General features: G+C 41.8%; 1 protein-coding gene across 1 annotated transcript; it reads left to right on the forward strand.

Moving 5' to 3' along the window:
• Positions 1 to 21: 21 nt before the first annotated feature.
• LOC101706493 (aldo-keto reductase family 1 member B10) lies at positions 22 to 18,962 on the forward strand. The gene is made up of 10 exons (XM_004851213.3): positions 22 to 144; positions 2,752 to 2,919; positions 4,168 to 4,284; positions 5,182 to 5,259; positions 14,647 to 14,769; positions 15,023 to 15,129; positions 15,500 to 15,581; positions 16,088 to 16,171; positions 16,908 to 16,990; positions 18,618 to 18,962. Exons 1-10 carry the CDS (start codon positions 79 to 81, stop codon positions 18,658 to 18,660), a joined length of 951 nt encoding a protein of 316 aa, XP_004851270.2. The 5' UTR covers positions 22 to 78; the 3' UTR covers positions 18,661 to 18,962.
• The last annotated feature ends 363 nt before the right edge of the window (positions 18,963 to 19,325 follow it).

Raw genomic sequence — 19,325 nt, forward strand, 5'->3', positions numbered from 1 at the left:
CCCCCCCAGCCAGAGCCAGCCTCTCAACTAGGACACAAGACATCTCTCTGTTCCCTCACAACCATTCCTGTACCAGCTATGGCAACTTTTGTGGAGCTCAGCACCAAAGTCAACATGCCCATTGTGGGCCTAGGCACTTGGAAGGTAAATATGCAAATCTAGGGACCCCTGCTTCCCTAGAGGGGCTTTTCAGCCTGTTTTCTTCTCCGCTTCTACTTAGGGCAGGGGTTGGAGAGATGAGATTCAGCCCTAGAACCAGGATCCAAGTGATTTTCTGTTCTCAGGGCTGCTACACAGAGACGCTCCAGACCTGGCCTTCCCTATCAGCACTGAGAGCTTTTCCAACAAGTTTCAAGTTTCAGGGTTAAGCTTTTTTAAAAATTCATTTTCAGGGAAGTTACTCTCTTGGCAGCTATTTCCTCTAAAACGCTCCCTGGTATTAATTCTGAGAAGATAGAGGAATCTGGTCAGCCCAGAACATCTGCAATGTGGTAGAATTCAGATTCATCCTGCAAGAACCTTATTCGTACCTTGGGGCCAGAAAGTTCCTCTGCCTCACTTTAGAGGCTAGCCTAGCCTAGAGGGACTCAGTACAGCTGGGCCATGGGATTGCAGCTGGTGGCGTGACTGAGATAAGATGCAGAGCTTTGAAAGAAAGCCCTGCCCCCTGCGCTTGCTGCCTACACTGTGGGGATTGGACTGATGGCATTAGTGTGGGCCAGGTGTTTGCTAGAAATTCAGACTCTCAGCCCCAGCCCATGCTACCGAATCAGCATCGGCACTTATATCCCCACATGGTTCCCATGCATATTAAAGTCTGAGACGCACTGGGGTCCGGAGAGCCTGGGCTGGCTTCGGGAACTCTGATCAAGCCCTGGCTGTGTTTAAATCAACTGGCAAATACTCTAAATGCACACCCCAGCACCCAGTGAAGCAGATTCATGAGCCTCAGTGATAAATTTCCAGGAATTGTCTTTGTATCTCATCTTCTCTCCTCCCTGGGGCCTCTTCTGTGGATTGTATCTTCTTCCTCTCTTTCTTCCTCTGTACTGACTTTCTCATCTCCTCTCCTGTGGGGGGTAGGATGCCTCCTGGTTTCAGCACAGAGTTTCTGTAGTCTTGGGTTTCATTATTGGTTCTTCTTAGTGAGCACACCCATGCCCGATTCATTCAGTCTCAGCCTCTCTTCTTAAATAGCAAGATTTGTCCCAAATCAGAACTTTAAAATCATACACAAGTGACAAATAATTACTACTTCCAGATCGCTAATGAATATGCTCATGGTGGATACATTTTGCAGAAATTAATTCTCAGAATTTCAAAAGTAGATGTGCAGGTTGTGAAGTGAGCTGTTTTCAAGATACAGGGTTGTACATTTTAAAGGACTATATACGTATTGGTGGAGGGGAAAGAGGGTGTTGTGGATAGGAGGGGGATCCCAGAGTGCTTCTGGGCTGCCCACAACAATTTCTCATCCTAGTGTTGGTATAGCTGTGTTCCTCATTTTTTGTTTGTTTATTTGTGGTTTTTTTGAGACAAGGTTTTGCTATGTAGCCCAGGCTGGCCTTGAACTCACTACCTAGCCCAGGCTGGCCTCAAACAATGATCCTCCTGTCTCAGCCTCCTGAGTTCCTGAGTGCTAGGATTATAGGTGTGTGCCACCACACCCAGCTCTGTTTTATGTTCTTTGAAATGTTTATTACTTCACAATAGATAAAAATTTTGTGAAGTTTTTGTTGTGTGTGTTTTGTGTGTTTTGTTTTGTTTTTGGCCAGAGGTTGACTATATTGAAGATTGAACCCAGGGCCTTCACACTAACTACTATACCTTCAGCCCTTTTTTTGTTTTGTACTTTGAGATAGAGTCTCACTAAGTTGCCCAGGTTGTACTCAGATTTGTGATTCTCCTGCCTCAGCCTCCGAGAGCACTGGGATTACAGGTATACATTATTTTTTTTCTCATTGACTTGGCAAGTTTAGAGCAGAATGTGGCTTTCTTCTTTCTTTTTTTTTCCCCTTGAGGGTGGAAAAACAATCCATTCTTTTTTCTTTTTTTTTTTTTGTACCAGGAATTTAACTCAGGACCTTGTGTTTGCCAGGTAGGCGTGGCTGCACTGCTGAGCTTTATCCCCAGCCTAATTCTTATAGGCTTTTCTATCTCTCCTTTTTCTGAAACAAAAATTATATATTAATTGCATTTGCTGAGCCTTACTGAGTGTCAGGTGAAATGGAAAAAACTATATATTCATTGTAGCAAGTAGGCATCATAAGGATCTCATGAGGCCAAGGCTCTTCTGAGTCCGATTTTGTAGCCAAGGTTTGGAGAGATGGAGGAATCTGCTCAGGACTGTACATCTGCCACGTGGTAGAGCTTTCATCCTGTAAAGACCATTTCCCATATCCTTAGAACCATCCAGGGTCTGAAACTGTGTTGCTCCAGAGTCTACTTTTCAGCCTGGTCTTCAGCAAGTGGCAGTGGGAGCCATCTGTCATTCCTGACCAATGAGGGACATTGAAGGTTTGCTTAGATTAGAGGGAATTGACTTTTATCTAGGGTAGGACATGAGGTCATAAGCGTGACTTTAAATCATCTTCTTCTTTTCTTTTGAAAAGTTTTCCAAAGTGTTTGCCTCCCAGGTGTCCACTGGCAATGGGACCCCAGGGAGCCTCCGTTTGGAGACAATGGGCTGTGCCACCCTGATGAGGGGTCTTGGAATAAGAGCATCTGATGGCTTTAACAGCTGCCTTTCAGTCTCCTCCAGGCAAAGTCAAAGAAGCTGTGAAGGCAGCCATTGATGCAGGATATCGCCACATCGACTGTGCCTACACCTATCAGAATGAGAATGAGGTGGGAGAAGCCATCCAAGAGAAGATCCGAGAGAAGGCTGTGAGGCGGGAGGACCTCTTCATTGTTAGCAAGGTACATGCGTCCCACATTGGGGGAAGGCTTGATTTCATGGCAGGCAGGAGTACCTGGATTTGTTTGATACCAAGACCTCATCAGTATTCCCTTTATGTTCATATCTCTAACTTGCCCTTTATCCCATGCCTGAATACAAACATCCACACCCAAGCTTGGTATGTGGAAGATGCTGTTGTTCTCATGTTGTCTAGAGTTGGCTTCCCATAGTAAGAATGGCTCCACTAAGCCTCTGGTACCCTTGGCCCTGCCAGGTTTTATCAGTGGGCTCCATCTGTGCCCTGGCAGTCAGAGACAAAGGATGCAGTCAAGGATGGGTCCCGAGTCCACCTTTCAACACTGTGGTCTCAGTGGCCACAAAACTGAGGTCTCAGCTATGGGTATTTTGTAAAATTATGAGAGCAGCTTTCATTGTCATATTTGGATTTTTTTTTCAGTTCAGTAAAAGGTTAGTTATAAAATGAGATTAAAAAGTGAAGAGGGGATGCTGATGTGAGGGGTTCCGTATGTGTGAGACAGTTGAAAACCATTGTATCTGTATTACACACAACTTAATAAAAGATGCTAGCTTTAGCTACAGTAAGTTTTAGCTACAACTTACAAACATTTGAGTTACAAATTTTCACAGGTGTACGGTATAGGATTCACAAATATAAGGTGAAAGATTCGCAGGTGTACTGTATGAGACTTACTTTATTAGATTACAAATGAATCAACTTACCAATGTTCTCTAGGAATGGAACTCATTTGTAGGTCGAGAACTTACTACCTTGGAAAGCACATTTGGTGGGACAAGTGTGCAATGGCTACATCTGGATAAACTCCTTGCGAAGCCAGCACTTGGAACCTGGTAGCCTTGGGATACTGAGGGTACACAAAAGGGCCATCTGTTCCCAATGGCATAAGAATGCTTGAAATGTAAAAGCTACACACAATTCCTGCTCTCAGAGAGCTGGGATCCAAGTAAAGGAATAAAGCAGGTGCACAAATATTTAATCAGTGGCCTCATATCCTAAATGATCAAAGAAATGGGATACTAAGAGCATTCAAATTGTAAATTGCCTTACAAACATCAGTGACATGCTGAACACCAGTTGCCTGTCATACTGCATCATAAACCACGATGACCTTTGTCTTAAATGGCCTGCTGTTAAGTTAGATCAGGCTGCAACTCTCAAAGCAGGGAGAGAGGGTACAGTGTGACCCTTTCTCTCTCCTGTCCCAATGGCTCTTTGTTGTGCTCTACAGTTGTGGTGCACATTCTTTGAGAGAAGCCTAGTGAAGGAGGCCTGCCGGAAGACCCTGGAGGACCTGAAACTGGACTACCTGGACATCTACCTCATTCACTTTCCACAGGGGCTTCAGGTTTGAGTTACTCCCTGGCCCAATCTCGGGCTGCTCATCCAAAAGATGGCATAAAATAGCAGCTGTGCTAGGGTGGGGATGTGGGGTGGGGTAAGCAAGACCTCCTGTACAGAGCAACAAGACCCTGGTCTTGGAGGGAGCCTGAGTCTGCCTGTCTTTGTGCAGGTATATCTGAGAGAAACTGATTTGGGGGCAGCCCAGAGAAGCTGCAACTGTTGTATTGCCTTTATCATAATTCCATGCCCCAGAGTTCCTTCTAGGGGAACTCTGGATCCTATTTCATAACACTGTTTCAGGGCTCAACCCTCCTGTTAACCAAAGCACACCCTGGGAGTGACCTAAGGGTGAAAACCTGCATGTGACCGAGGCTGGATGATAGCCAGTCCTCCCTGGAAAATCACCAAATTCATTGCCCAGGGTTCTGCTCCTTACCTACTCCTGAGCAGTGAGAGGGACATGAATTCACAGTCCTGTCCCCTTGTGACAGCTAATCCAGGCTTCTAGAGGCTACAAGGCTAAAAGTTGGTTAATATCTTCCCTCAAACACAACCTTTGAGATCTAACCCTTGCCTTGTGGCTTAGAAATTAGTTTGTCCCCAAATTTATATGGGGCCTAGGTATATGACAATAATATCTGTTACAATAATGATGGCTTCTAGAATATGCCAACAATGCACTTTAAAATCAATTCAGCTGTTTCTAAAATAGAAAGATTTAGATACAAAGATAGATGTTATAGAGATTTTACTGCAGCTCATTGCCTTGAACTGTGTTCTCCACAGCCTCTCAAAACAGTTTGTGAAGTGATTTAGTACAAGTCAGAATCCTGAAGCCTTGTTTAACAGGACCAGGTAACCAGATGGCGATTCCAATAAGCTTATGGTTCTGCATTTACAGGCTGGGAAGGAACTCATTCCCAGAGACGACAAAGGCAATATCCTCCCCAGTAAAGCCACATTCTTGGATGCCTGGGAGGTAGGTCCCAGCTACTTGTAAATGTGCTTGGAGAGAAAATATTCTTTTAGTGACCCTCAAGACTCATCCTGGTATAAAAGAGCCCATGAGACTTTTGTCTGGCTTCATCACTCTTATTTCCCAGTTCCTTCCTGTTCTCATGACCTTTGGATCTGGGGTCTGCCTGATGTTATTTACATTTTAAAGACTAAGACTAACAAGACTAGAAATATAATGTACCCCATTTGGAGGATATAAATGCTGTTTTGAAACCATGGGGAGACATTGGGCCTAGGTTCACAGGTATTAGCTAAGTAACCCGAGCGAGATAAGTCATTTATTTCTGTAAGCCTCAGCTCAGTTCCCTCATCTGAAAGCAAATCTTATAACACATACTTATAATCCACATCCTTCAGGATGTGGTAAAGATTAACATAGCTAACATGTTGAGAACTTGAGTCATAGAGCCTATTTAATCATCCAACCCTATGAGGGGTGTTACCTTCTCCATTTACAGATGATAAAACTGAGACCTGGAAGAGTTAGTGACTTGTCAGGTTATGAAGCTACTGTGTAGCGCAGCTGTGACTGGACGCAGGACCTAGTTATCTCTGACTCACAAGTACAACTACTAAGGCCTTTTAGCACCTGCCTGGCAAACAGCAAATACATAGCCACACATCAGGGATCTCCAGTGCCCCACTGCTCAGCTCAAATAATGGACTGATTCACATAATTTGGGTTCAAAATTATGCTAAGGCATGGAGATTTTTCTGTGATAATTTCTTCCTTTCCACTGTGTCCTCTGGCAAATACTAGTAGAGCACAAAGTGAATGAAGAAGTCAACAAGTCTTAATTATGTGACATAAACCCTCTAAGAATTAATTGTGTGATTGTCAGCTGTCTATTGGGGGCACAGGTCAGGGGGGCACATCATTTTGAAAGAGCTCGGACTTGATGTGGTTGAATTAAATGTAACGTTTTCATGGATTGTCATTCAAAAGTGTTTCTCCCTGAGAACAGTGTGCTTACTGCTTTGACTTCAACAACTAGCAGTAAAAAAATTTACATAGCAAAATCTCTGAGGTAAAAGTTAATGAAGTAGGAAACCCGTCACCTCATCATTACAAGATTGGCAATCCTAGAAATTTCGAAAGGGGTTCTTTCTGGCAAGTGAATCTAAACTTTTCCGCTAAGAGCAGAAAGCCTGTTACAAGGAGGTATGAGAAAAAAATATCTGGACTTCTATAGGTTAATTTCAATAACTATTCTGAAGCTCTTAGTTGGCTGGAAAGTAAAAACATAAAATCCAAAAAACTACCAACAACAACAAGGCACTATCTGTAGTACTACCATTAAACTTGTTAAATATGCTATTTGCTGTTAGGATCTGCAGGTCAAAATGAGCAATAATTTTAAAACTTTTATATAATTAAGAGCCATACTAAATAAATTAGTGAAAATATCATCAAATGAGCATGAGTTTGCAGATAGAAGTAAGTCAAATACTCTTGGGAAGTCTTACGAAGGTATCAGTTTCTCATGTCTGCCCAAACTTTCTTTTTTTATTTTTTAAATGAATTTTATTGGTACATTTTAGGTATACAATATAATGACATTCATCATTGGAAATTTGCACCTTTACATAATCTCTTGGTTCTTACTTTTTCCCTATTCCCCTGCCCTCCCTTCAACCCCTCCACCCTTCCCTATTTACAAAGACTTTGTTTCTATTTTTTCATTTTCTCATATTAATTCCATTCCGTTCTTTTCTTTCCCCTACCCTTCCCACTTCCCCTTCTGCTTTGCCCCTTTTCTTCCTATTTCACATTATCTATTATGCCTTTTAGTCCTTATTTACACTTTCAGTTTCTCACACTAGAGAAACTATTTGGTATTTACACATGTGTGCCCTATTTATTTCACTTAAGAGCATCGCCTCAATGTGCATCCATTTAGCTATAAATGTCTCTAGCTTCTCAAATTTTATGGCTGAGTAGCATTCAATTTTATTTTAAAAAATCATATTTTCTTTATCCATTCTCCAGTTGATGGGCAATTGGGCTGCTTCCAAGTTTTAGAATTACAAATTGTGCTGCTACGAACATGGGTACACATATAACACTGTGCTATGATTCTTTTAATTCTTTGGGGGAAATATCCAACAGGAGAATAGCTGGCTCAAATGGGACTTCCACTTCTAGTTTTTTGGAGAATCTCCATACTGATTTCCACAGTGGTTGCACCAGTCTACACTCCCGCCAGCAGTGGAGCAGGGTTCCTCTTTCCCAACAACCCCACCAGCATTTGTTATTGGTTGATTTCATGATAGCAGCCATTCTTTCTGGGATGAGGTAGAATCTCAGTGTTGTTTCCATCTGCATCTCTTCAAATGACCAGTGATGTTGAACATTTTTTGATGTTTATTTGCTATTTCTTCTTCTTTGTCTGAGAAATACCTGTTCATTTCAGATGCCCATTTTTGGATTGGGTCTTTAAATTTGGGAGGTCTGATATTCTTAAGGTTCTTTAAATATTCTAGATAGTAGACCTTTGTCTGAGGAACAGCAGGTGAAAATTTTTCCCCACATTGTGGGTTGTCTCTTCACACTGTTGGCTGTTTCTTTTGCTGTGCAGAAGCTTTTTAATAAGAAGAGATTCCACTTGTAGAATGTTTGTGCTAGTTCACAGGCAACTGAGGTTTTGTTCATAAAATATTTTCCTAGACGAATGCCTTCAAGAATTCTACCTAATCTCTATTCCAGCTGGCTCAGCATTTCTGTTTTAATATCTAGATCTTTAATCCATTTTGATTTTAGTTTAGTGCACGGTGAGAGATATATAGGTCTATTTCTAATCTTTGGTGGTTGAAACTCAATTTTTCCACCACCATTTATTAAAGAGGCTATCTTTCCTCCAGTGAGGGTGTTTGGCTCCTTTGTCAAAGATGAGGTGGTTGAGTGTGTCTGGCGTTGTTTCTGCATCTTCTAATCTGTTCCACTGGTCCTCAGGTCTGTTTCTTTGCCAGTACCATGCTGTTTTTATCACAGGAGTTTGTAGCATAGTTTCAAGGTGGGACTTGTGCTACCCCCTGCCGTGTCTCTGTTGCCTACAAATACTTTTGCTATTCTAGGTCTCTTCTTGTTCCAAATGAATTTTTGGATTGTTTTCTCAAGGTCTGTGAAGTATGCTGCTGGGATTTCAATTGGGATTGTATTGAGTCTATATAGCAGTTTTGGAAGTATGGCCATTTTCATTATGTTGATTCTTCCTACCTAGCAGCGAGGGATGTCTTTCCATTTTCTGATATCATCTTCAATCTCTCTTTTCAGAGTGCCATAGTTTTCAGAGAAAAGGTCTTTGATTTCTTTCATTAGGTTGATTCCTAGGTATTTCAGTTTTTTTGGATACTATTGTGAAAGAAATAGTTTGCCCTATTTCTCTCTCAGTGAGTCTGTTGTTCATGTGGAGGAAACCTATTGATTTTTGTGTGTTGATCTTGTATCCAGCTACATTACTGAATTTGGTTATTAAGTCTAGAAGACTTTTGGTGGAGTTCTTGGGGTCTTCTATATAGAGTATCATGTCATCTGCAAATAATGACAATTTGACTTCTTCATTTCCTATCTTTATTCCTTTTATTTCTTACTCTTGTCTAATTGCTGTGGCTAATTTTTCCAAAACCATATTGAACAAGAGTGGTGATAGTGGACATCCTTGTCTTGTTCCTGATTTTAGTGTGAAGGATTTCAGTTTTTGACCATTTAGTATGACATTGGCTGTTGGTTTTTCATAGATAGCTTTTATCAGAAGGATGTAGAGACCGTCTATTCCAGCTTTTTGTAAGGGTTTTTTATCATAAATGTGTGTTGGATTTTGTCAAATGCTTTTTCTGCATCTAGTGAGATGATCATATGGTTTTTGTTCTTGGCTCTATTGATATAGTGTATTACATTTATTGATTTGAGTATGTTGAACCATCCCTGCATCCCTGGGATGAATCCCACTTGGTCAGGGTGTATGATCTTCTTGATAACCTTCTGCATTGTATTTGCCATTATCTTATTAAGGATTTTTGCATCTATGTTCATTAGTGAGATTGGCCTATAGTTCTCTTTTTTGTTTGGGTCTTTCTTTCTCTGCTTTGGGGATCAAAGTGATGCTTGCTTCCAGGAATGAATTTGGGAGTATTCTTCCCTTTTAATTTCATTGAACAGTTGAAACAGTAGTGGCAGTAGTTCCTCTCTACATGTCTTGTTGAATTCAGCAGTGAAGCCATCAGGACCCGGGCTTTTCTTAGTTGGTAAGTTTTTAATTACATTTTCAGTTTCATAGATTGACATTGGGTTCTTTAGAATTTTTAGGTCTTCTTCATTCAACTTTGGTAATTCATATGTATCTAGAAATCTGTCTATTTCTTCTGTGTTTTCCATCTTATTGGCGTACAGGTTCTCAAAGTAGGTACTGATGGTCCTCTGGATTTCTGTCGGGTCCATTGTAATTTCATCCTTTTCATTCCTAATTGCATGGATTTGGGCCTTTTCTTTCCTTTTTTTGATAAGGTTGGCTAAGGGTTTGTCAATTTTGTTTATTCTTTTGAAGAACCAACTCTTGGCTTCATTGATTTTTTGTATCATTCTCTTAGTCTCCATTGCATTGATTTCTTCTCTGATCTTTGTAATTTCCTCCCTTGTATGAGCTTTGGGTTTGTCCTGCTTTTCTTTTTCTAGAAACTTGAGTTTCAGCATCAGGTTGTTTGATTGGGCTCACTCTGTTTTCCTAATATGTGTATTCACTGCTATGAATTTCCCTCATAAGACTACTTTCATTGTGTCCTATAGATTCCAATATGTTGTACTGTCATTGTTATTTACTTGAAGGAACTATCTGACTTCTTCTTTAATTTCCTCTGTGACCCATTGGTTATTCAGAAGTGTGTTGTTCAATTTCCATGTGTTTATGAAATTCTTGTGGTTTCTTTTGCCATTGATCTCAAATTTCATCACCTTATGGTCTGATAATACACAGGGGATAACTTCAATTCCTTTACACTTACCTAAATATGTTCTATGAGCAAGCATGTGGTCTATTTTGGAGAACGACCCACGTGCAGCTGAAAAGAATGTGTGTTCTGATTTTGTGGGGTGGAACACTCTGTAAACATCTGTTAAGTTCATTTGTTCAAAAGTTTGATTGAGTTCTATTATTTCGTTGCTTATTTTTTTCTAGTTGATCTATCTACTTGTGACAGTGGAATATTGAGGTCCCTCACTACTATTGTATTAGTGCTTCTATGATTTTTCTTGTGTGTTAGTATTTGCTTTATACAGTTGGGTGCACTAGTGTTTGGTGCATAGATATTTATGTTTGTCATCTCTTCCTCTTGGATTGTTACCTTTATAAGGATGTGGTGTCCTTTGTCTCTCTTAATCAGTGTTGGTTTAAATTCCACTTGATCTGCAAAGAGGATAGCTACTCCTGCTTTTTCGTGTGTTCCTGTTGCATGGAGTATTGATTTCTACCCTTTCACTTTCAGTCTGTGAGTTTCTCTTTGAATTAAGTGTGTTTCTTGTATGCAGTATAGTGTTGGATCTTGCTTCTTGACCCATTCTGTCAGTCTGTTTCTTTTGATTGGTGAGTTGAGACTGTTAACATTGATGGTAATAACTGATACATATTGACTTATCATTGTCATGACTTTTTCTTTTTGTTGGATTCTCCCCCTTTCCTGATGGATTCCTTCTGCTGGGCTTCCTGGGGTTGTGATCCACATTGTGTTTTCCTAGGATATTCTTTAAAATTTTTTGGAGTGCTGGTTTGGTATTCATGAAGTTCCTAAGGTGCCCTTTGTCATGAAAGTATCTCATTTCTCCATCAATTTTGAATGATAGTTTTTCTGTGTACAACAATCTGGGTTGGAGGTTGTTTTCTTTTAGGGCTTGAAATACTTCACTCCAGGCTCCTCTTGAGTTGAGGGCTTGTTTTGAGAAGTCTGCTGTGATTCTGATGGGCTTTCCTTTGTGTGTGATTTGTTTCTTTTCTCTAACTGCTTGTAGAATTTTGTTCTTCTGTTGGATTTCTGGAATCCTAACTATTATATGCCTATGTGTACATTTTTTTTTGATCAAGGCTATTTGGAGTCCTATATGCCTCACTTATCTGTATGTCAAGTTCTTTTCCCCTGCTTGGGAAGTTTTCTGCCACCACTTTTCTGAATTTTTTTTATGTCATCTGCACTCTCTCCTTTTTCTTCATTGACTCCAATCAGTCTTATGTTATTCTTCTTTGCATCATCTAGCAGCTGCTGGTTTGATTTCTCATAGTCCCTTACTATTTTAAAGAAATTTTTCTTTTCCTGGTCAATAATTGCCATCTTATCTCCTATATCTGAAATTCTGTCCTCACACTAGTTCATTCTGCTCCGTAAACTTTCAATAGAGTTTTTAATCTCCTGGAAATGTGTTTGCACCTGTTTTATGGATTCCATTTGTTTCCTATGTTGGGATTTCATCATGTTCCTCAGTTCCTCTATTTTTTTTTCCTGTGTCCTCTCTAGATTTATTGATCATGTCTTGCACTGTGGGCACAATCTCTGCTGTTATCTGAGAAATTATTTCTTATTTCATTTTTTCCAGATCCTCTTTCGTTGCCAGTTCAGGGAGTCCAGGTGGTTGAGTGTCAGATTGTTCCATCTTGTTTCCTTTTGGGGTTGCTTTAGGTGATCTCAAAGTCTGGTTTTGAAATTTGTTTAAGTCTTCTCATTTCAATGGTGGGGGTGTGCAGGGGAGTGTGTGCGCGTGGTTCACCTCCTCAGTGCTGGGAGCAGCTCTGCTCCTCGGCACTGGGGGCAGTGGTACTGCAGCCCAGAAGGCTCCTCCTCAGCATGCATGTTCTCTTTTTTAAAATTGTTTTTTGTACCAGTGATTGAACTTGGGTCCTTGCACTTGTGAGGCAGGTGGCAGAATCACTGAGCTAAATCCTCAGCCCTGTACTTTCAATATATAGAAAGTGGCAGAACACCATGAATGTACAAGCTGTGATCTAGTTGAAAGGGTTCAAACTACAAATTGGAAAATGCTAGGTTTTTATTTTAGATTTACATATTCTTTTTCCTTTTATGAACACACAAAGCATTAAAAAATAGTCTAAATATTTGTTTGAAATAGTCACAAAAATAAATATATTAAGCCTTATACTTCATGAAAATGATATTACTTTTTCTTTGCAAATGGAAAAATAATAGCTATAAAAAGAAACTAGAAGATCTTAAATCCAGCTACTCAGAAGTCTGGAGCAAAAAGATTACAGGTTTAAGCCTCGCCTGGACAGTTTGGCGAGACCCTATCTCCTGTCTCTGAATAAAAATAAAAAAGGGCTTGGCATGTAGCTCAGTGATAGAAAGCTCACCTACAAGGCCTAGGCCCTGGGTCCAATCCTCAGTACAGCAAAAAAGAAAAAGAAAACAGATTGAATTCTAGAAATAAACTGTAGACACACATAAGCATATATGTTTTCCCATAGTGAACCACTTCTTTGTTAGAGGAAAATTTCTGGATTGATGGTTTTATAAATAATGCAATGGTTTAAGTGAAAGTAATCAACAGTGAAAATTATAACAAGACTTTCAACATAGCCTCAGATGTCAGCCTTCATTTTTCTATTAAATTGAGTGCGTTAGGTTGAGAGGAAGGCTCTGTCATATATATTACCCACAACAGAAGCTCTTAAATATCTAAGTAATCATTCTGAGGTGTGGAAACTAGCCTGTGTCCAATGTTTATTGTTTTTTTAGGGTTGTTTTTTTTTTTTTTTTGGTACCAGGGATCAAACTCAGGACCTTGCACTTTCGAGGCAGGGGCCAGAACCACTAAGCTAAATCCCCAGACCCCATTGTGTCCAATGTTTATTGCACCAGATTTTTGTTTTCCTTTTGTGATGATTCTCTTCTAAGTGTGGCAGTTATGCCATAGTCCTCTGTAAAATCTACCTGCTGAGGTAGATCCTCTGAACTAATACAAGAATGATTGCTAATAAAACACTTTAAAGATATGATCAAGGCAAAGGCTATGATTGGAGCCATGTAGGATTGACTATGTCATCATTGAATGCTTCAGGGGACCCACAACCAATTCAATAGAAACCTCACTGAGTACACCGGAGAAAAAGGGGTAGGGGGAGGAGGAAGTCAAGATGAATGAAACATGCAAACCAAACTTGATCCATGATACAGGAAAACATTTATATTATCTCATTGACCTCCACGGAGTCCTGATCTCAGCAATTCTAAACTCTTTCACCTAATGTCCTTCCTCATCAACCCTAGTGGTCCTTGACTGTGGCTGTGCATTGACATCACCAGAGGAGTTTGAAAGATCCTGGTGCCTACGTTGCATCCCATGCAAAGGCAGTAAGAGGTCTCAGAGTGGCACTGGGCCACCAGGCTGTTTTAAATCTCTCAGGAGCTTCCAAGTTGCAGCCACCATTGGGAAGCACTGGGTAAATTGTCCTGAACACACACTGCCTCCAAGCCGTGGCTCCTTCCTCCCAACCCATTTGTGTTTTCCATTTATTCTCCATAATGTTTTCAAAGCCCCATTGATACTCCACTTGTAAAGTTTCCCCTGTGTTGGATATGAATCCAGACCTTCTTTGCCTCCCCTGGTTCTCATGTCAGATCCTCTGAAGCAGCTTCAGCAGTATGGCTGACTGCACTTTTGAGAGGGACCTTAGCACTTGAACTGAAGTAAAAGAATCTCAGAAGCTAGAAGCACATTATATACTTTTGTATGCTGATCATTCCTGGACAGCAACTAGGTATACAATAAATAAATAATAAACATATGATGAATTTTGGACTGCTGCTACCAGACATGGTCTCTTTGGGCACATTTAGAACATCCCTATTAGAGGCTAAAAAATTATAAAAAGATACCTTTCCTTGGGGATAGGCTGTTCTCACAGTTTTAACTGGACATGTGGCAAGCAGGACCAATCTCAGCTCCATGCACTCCCTTTTTAGGACACAGTCTAGCTGCATTATCTAACCCTGCTCCAAACAAAAATATGCTTGGCCTAGGACAGAGTGATTCAGAAGCCCAACGGATGAAGGCTGTTCACAGGCTCCAGCCTCTTTTCTGGCCAATCCAGATCACTGAGAGTGGCAAGCACCTACAACCTCTACTTTTCACTCCTGCGGGCATTTGTCCTGGGGGCTCAGAAGGCAGGGTAGGGTTAGAGCCAATCACTGGGCAGCTACTAATTGCATTGAAGCTTCGTTTTAAGGCTTTAGCCAATTCTTCTGCAGGGGATCTTTGATCCATTTCTCCTTCCTCAGAGAGCACTAAGTCAAGCCAGTGTCTCTGTAGTCTCCTCCAAGGCTTTCTAGAAGGTTTTCCTTTCTATGACAGGTCATGGAGGAGCTGGTGGATGAGGGATTGGTGAAAGCCCTTGGTGTCTCCAACTTCAACCACTTCCAGATCGAAAAGCTCTTGAACAAGCCTGGACTGAAATATAAACCAGTGACTAACCAGGTGAATGCTGTATGGTAAATACTGAAGTGCTTGGAGTCAAGTTCAGGGCGGGGTACTGAGTCTCACCAAGTGTGGGCTCGGTGATCACAATGCTTTAGGGAAGTGTAAGACAGATCTCCAGGTCTAATTTAGCAAGTCAGTCAATGGGCAGTGTTTGGTCTGCACTTGGTTGTCTTTTTTCCATGTAGAACTCCCTTGGAACCACCCAAAAAGCAGGCCACCTCCTACTAATGCAGATTGTTCACTCTTGCAGGTGGAGTGTCACCCATACCTCACCCAGGACAAACTGATCCAGTACTGCCACTCCAAGGGCATCACTGTCACTGCCTACAGCCCTCTGGGCTCTCCAGATAGACCGTGGTGAGGCTTCTCATTGGTGCTTCTTGCTCCTGATACTTAAAATATTATTTAGCAACTGGTTAATATTGAATTAGTGAGGCAGCAGAAAGGAAAACATTGTCTAAGTCAGTGTACTTGGCACACCCAGATAGGATTACAGTGGGAAAAATGGCAGTTTTCAAAAGAGAAAGACAACATACCTAAGCCTCTGAGAACGCTCCAGTTTTGACCCTCCTGCTAGACCAGGCTTTATAAAATGCTGAGACTCCTGTGCCCATGGACCTCCCCATAGGAGGGCCACATAGCTCTCAGGTCTTATGAGACTGTCATTGGAGTGAGTTTCTTTTAGTGACCATGGTGATTACTCACCCCACCATCTGTCTGCCTCTAGGGCCAAGCCAGAGGACCCTTCACTGCTGGAAGATCCTAAGATTAAGGAGATCGCTTCGAAGCACAAAAAAACCACAGCCCAGGTACATCATGTTTTTTTTTTAATCCAGCAATAAATTTTATCAATTTTGTGTTTTATTCCTTGTGTTATCTTCATTTTCTTAATCCTTGGAGGGGAAAAACAATGAAGTGAAGCTAACTAAAGTGCTTTCTTGAAATCAGTTGGGATTTCCAGGAAACGGAAGGTGTATCAGTGAAGCAGGACAGCCTCTGTCTGTCAGCTTTCTGCCAAGATCTACAGGAAGCCACAAGACAGGGATCTGGGTCCTGGTGCCAATTGTACCATGTCTCAGCTTTATGATTCTAAGCCACCTCTCTCATTCCTAAAACAGAAAAATCATAGAGTTGAAGCTCAGTTTAGAGGAGATAAGAGGAGGTGGCAAGTGTAGTGTCTCTAACAGTGAAGTGCTTAGTCACTATTAGCTATTGTACCTAACACCACAGTGAGCTACAGAGATAGTTTAGTTTTCCTCTCATTAGGAGGGGTCCTTGTACAGGAATGGAAACACAGTGTCCCCTTTCCACACAGGTTCTGATCCGGTTCCATATCCAGAGGAATGTGGCAGTGATTCCCAAGTCTGCCACCCCTACACACATTATGGAAAACTTTCAAGTAAGATCCTGGCTGGTCATCTGGTGTTCCCCATGGGAGTAGAGGACAGGGTTGCTTAGCCCATTCCTGTGTTGTCCATGGGTAGGTCTTGCCCTCTTTACCTCATGTTGTCAGCTCTTTGGCCAGGGAACTGCCCTCAGAAGTGCTAAGGAATATGGACACTGGCCTGAGGATGTGCTGGCAGCAGTGAGCAGAGAAGCCCTGTCAGATGTGAGCACAGCAGTGTCTCATAACACTGAGAAGACCCTGGGTTGCCTTTGAGCAGTTAGGTCATAGGCCACACAAAAGAGCAGACTGTGCTGATTACAGATCCTCCTCCCAGCAGCAGAAGACAAAGGGGCTATACTTAAAGAACAGTCCTTCTGGAAGAATCCATGTAGCCCTTAGGAAACATAGGCATTGTGCACACTGAAGTTTAATGCCTACACAGCTGGTCTCCCTCCTGTTGGAACACTAAGTCCCAGAGTACTAGACCTCTATTACTGACCTGCAAGTCATTCATCTCAGCTCCGTTAGCCTAGGAATTGACAAGGGGGGAGGAGCATATGATCTATCAACAATGCTGGGAGGTGACACCATCTTGTACAGGACGTTCTTGAGAGACCTTTTTTTATACAGTGGACACATGGAAGAAAAGCCTGTCCATGCTGTGAATGGAAGTTCACTCCCTACCCAAATGGCACAATTCCAACCAGGAAATGCATTGCCAAGGATGTTTTTGAACTCACCTTTCCAGGTCTTTGACTTCAAGTTGAGTGATGAGGAGATGGTGGCCATCCTTAGCTTCAACAGAAACTGGAGGTCCTGTGTTATACCTGGGTATGTGGCTCGGGATGAAGCAGGAGGGTCACAGGGGATCTTTCCATAGTAATGCAGGGTTAGCTAGAAGGACTGGAAGACATCTGGCTTTTTTCTTCAAATACTATTTTCTGGCTGTTTTGAAAATGAATGTTGGAGTCCTAGGGGAATTGTTCTAAGGAAAGACACTTCCTTAAATGCTGTCTGTTGAACTTCTGGGGGTAGAGCTGGAACATTATGTGGGAGGCAAAAGCATTCATTCATTCCCTCAATAATTTATTATTAATCTGCTATGTGCTGGGCACTCTGTAGGAGCTTGGGATATCACATTATACAAAGTTCCTGCTTTCACACACTTACGTTCTAGGGGGGGAACATATACCTCAAAATATATGTGAAATAATAACAAATATTGGGCAGAAAAATAAAATGAGAGCAATAGGAAGAAGATAGGAAGTAGTGAGGCCTGGTAAAACCGATAAGCTGTATGGGCTGGCTTGGGCTGGGAGAGGTTTTGATACTAAACTGTCAGTTGAGCAGAGGCCCCAAGGAAATGAGTAATGTGCTCTGTGGCTCTCTATGGGAAGAACATTCTTGGTAGTGATAGCAGGCAGGGCAAAAGCCCTGACGTGGAGTGTCTAGAGCCTTTGAGTGAGGTGGCTAATGAGGCTGGAGCAGAATGAACAAGGACAATATTCAGAAGAAATGAGACATCAGAGAGCAGTGTCAAAGGCTTAGAGTATGCAGAATGGTGCAGATCATGCGAGAAACTTTAATTTTAGCTCTGAATTAGCTTAGAAGTCATCAAAGGCTTCTGAACCGAGTGAGGACATACTTACTTATGTTCATTTTTTTTTTTTTTTTTTTTGGTTCTGGGGATCAAACTCGGGTCCTTGTGCTTGTGGGGCAGGCGGTGGCACCACTGAGCTAAATCCCTGGCCCTGACTTATGTTCTTAAAGAACCACACTGACTTCTGATTGAGAGACTACAGGAAGGCTATTATGCTGACGCAGGAGATGAGAGTGAGCAGACCTGGGTGGAGAATTGGATGAGATGTGGAATGACAAGATTCTTGACACACTGGGGAAATAGAGCCAATTGAATTTGCTGACAAATTTGCAGTCAATGATGACTTTGGGTTTGTGTGTGTTTGGTTTTGCTTTTGCCTGCATAACACAAGAATGGAATTGCCATCGAGGAAAAGAAATCAGGGGTTTGGCTTGAGACATGCTTGTGATGACTGCTGGATATCTAGGAGAAAATGTTGCATAGTTTAATAATCTTGGATCAGTGAGCTCAGGAATAAACTTCTGTGGGTGTAGACGATACAGGGATCCTATGCCTTTTGCCTGTATTCATTATCCACAAGAATAACCAAGCATCAATTGCAGGGCTGTTTCTCAGTATTAAGAGCTTATTTTGGTGCCATGGTCACTACTTAGTCGCCTACTCTCCTTTCTCAAACATCCTTCCCACCAAGTGGAGGGAAGGTCAGGGAGTGAGTTCCTTCTTGTGAACTCACAAAGTCTTGAAGTGGGGGAAGAGGGCTGAAGGAGCATAAAGATGGCAGTGTGCATCGGAGAAGGGTGCCTAGTAGACCACAGTTGTTGCATTTGTCTGGCATTTTGTCTCTCCCTGATTTTGCAGCACATCTTGTTTGGAGGAGTATCCTTTCAATGCCGAATATTGAAGCTAAATCACATGAGATGACCAGAAGGATGCTGCCTTCTCACTGCTGTGGAACTCGCTTCCTGTGAGCCCTGTTTCAGCCAAGGTTTTCTGTACCCATGCTTCACCTGGTCTTGTTGCAATCAGATTCTAGGTAGTGATGTATTTAGAGCCTCTGTTCAATAAGGAGCAGATATCACTGCAAAGTGTGATTCAAATGACAACTTTGTTTCACTTCTCTGATCTGTCCAAATGTTTGTTAAATGTCACGAACTCTGCTAACATTGAGGATACAATGATAAAAATAATAAAAAATAATAACATTAACCAACAAGTTCTGAGTTTATTATGCACCAAAACACTTTGAAGTGCTTTTCCCATGGGCGGATTCATTGAATCCAACCCTTATCACTCACATTTTACAGAAGAGGAAATGGAAGCATAGGGAGGCCAGGGAATTTGCTCAAGGCCACCCAGGTAGTAAGTGGCTGACCAAGTTTGAAAAATAGGTGGCCCCGGGAGAGCTCAAGGTGACTTGTCTGCTTTCTGCTCCCGGCCCCTCTCCTTCCTTTCTCTACTCTCCCATTCTTGGTCTCCCACATTGCCCTTAACAAGCTGTCACACCAAGGAGTCAATGCTGGCGGTGGCAGAGCCTGTGAAACCCACAAAGGTACCACTGTTCAGTGA

Source organism: Heterocephalus glaber, unplaced genomic scaffold (genome assembly GCF_053883595.1).
Source record: "Heterocephalus glaber isolate CG9 unplaced genomic scaffold, H.glaber_assembly_v1.0 deba00000621, whole genome shotgun sequence".
Taxonomy (NCBI): Eukaryota; Metazoa; Chordata; class Mammalia; order Rodentia; family Bathyergidae; genus Heterocephalus; species Heterocephalus glaber.

Excerpts from the sequence above, each read along its gene's own strand:
- LOC101706493 (XM_004851213.3), top strand. The coding sequence starts at position 79 with ATGGCAACTTTTGTGGAGCTCAGCACCAAAGTCAACATGCCCATTGTG. Across the intron at positions 15,130-15,499 it reads GGCTCTCCAGATAGACCGTG|GGCCAAGCCAGAGGACCCTT; the intron begins GTGAGGCTTCTC and ends GTCTGCCTCTAG. Across the intron at positions 16,172-16,907 it reads ACATTATGGAAAACTTTCAA|GTCTTTGACTTCAAGTTGAG; the intron begins GTAAGATCCTGG and ends TCACCTTTCCAG.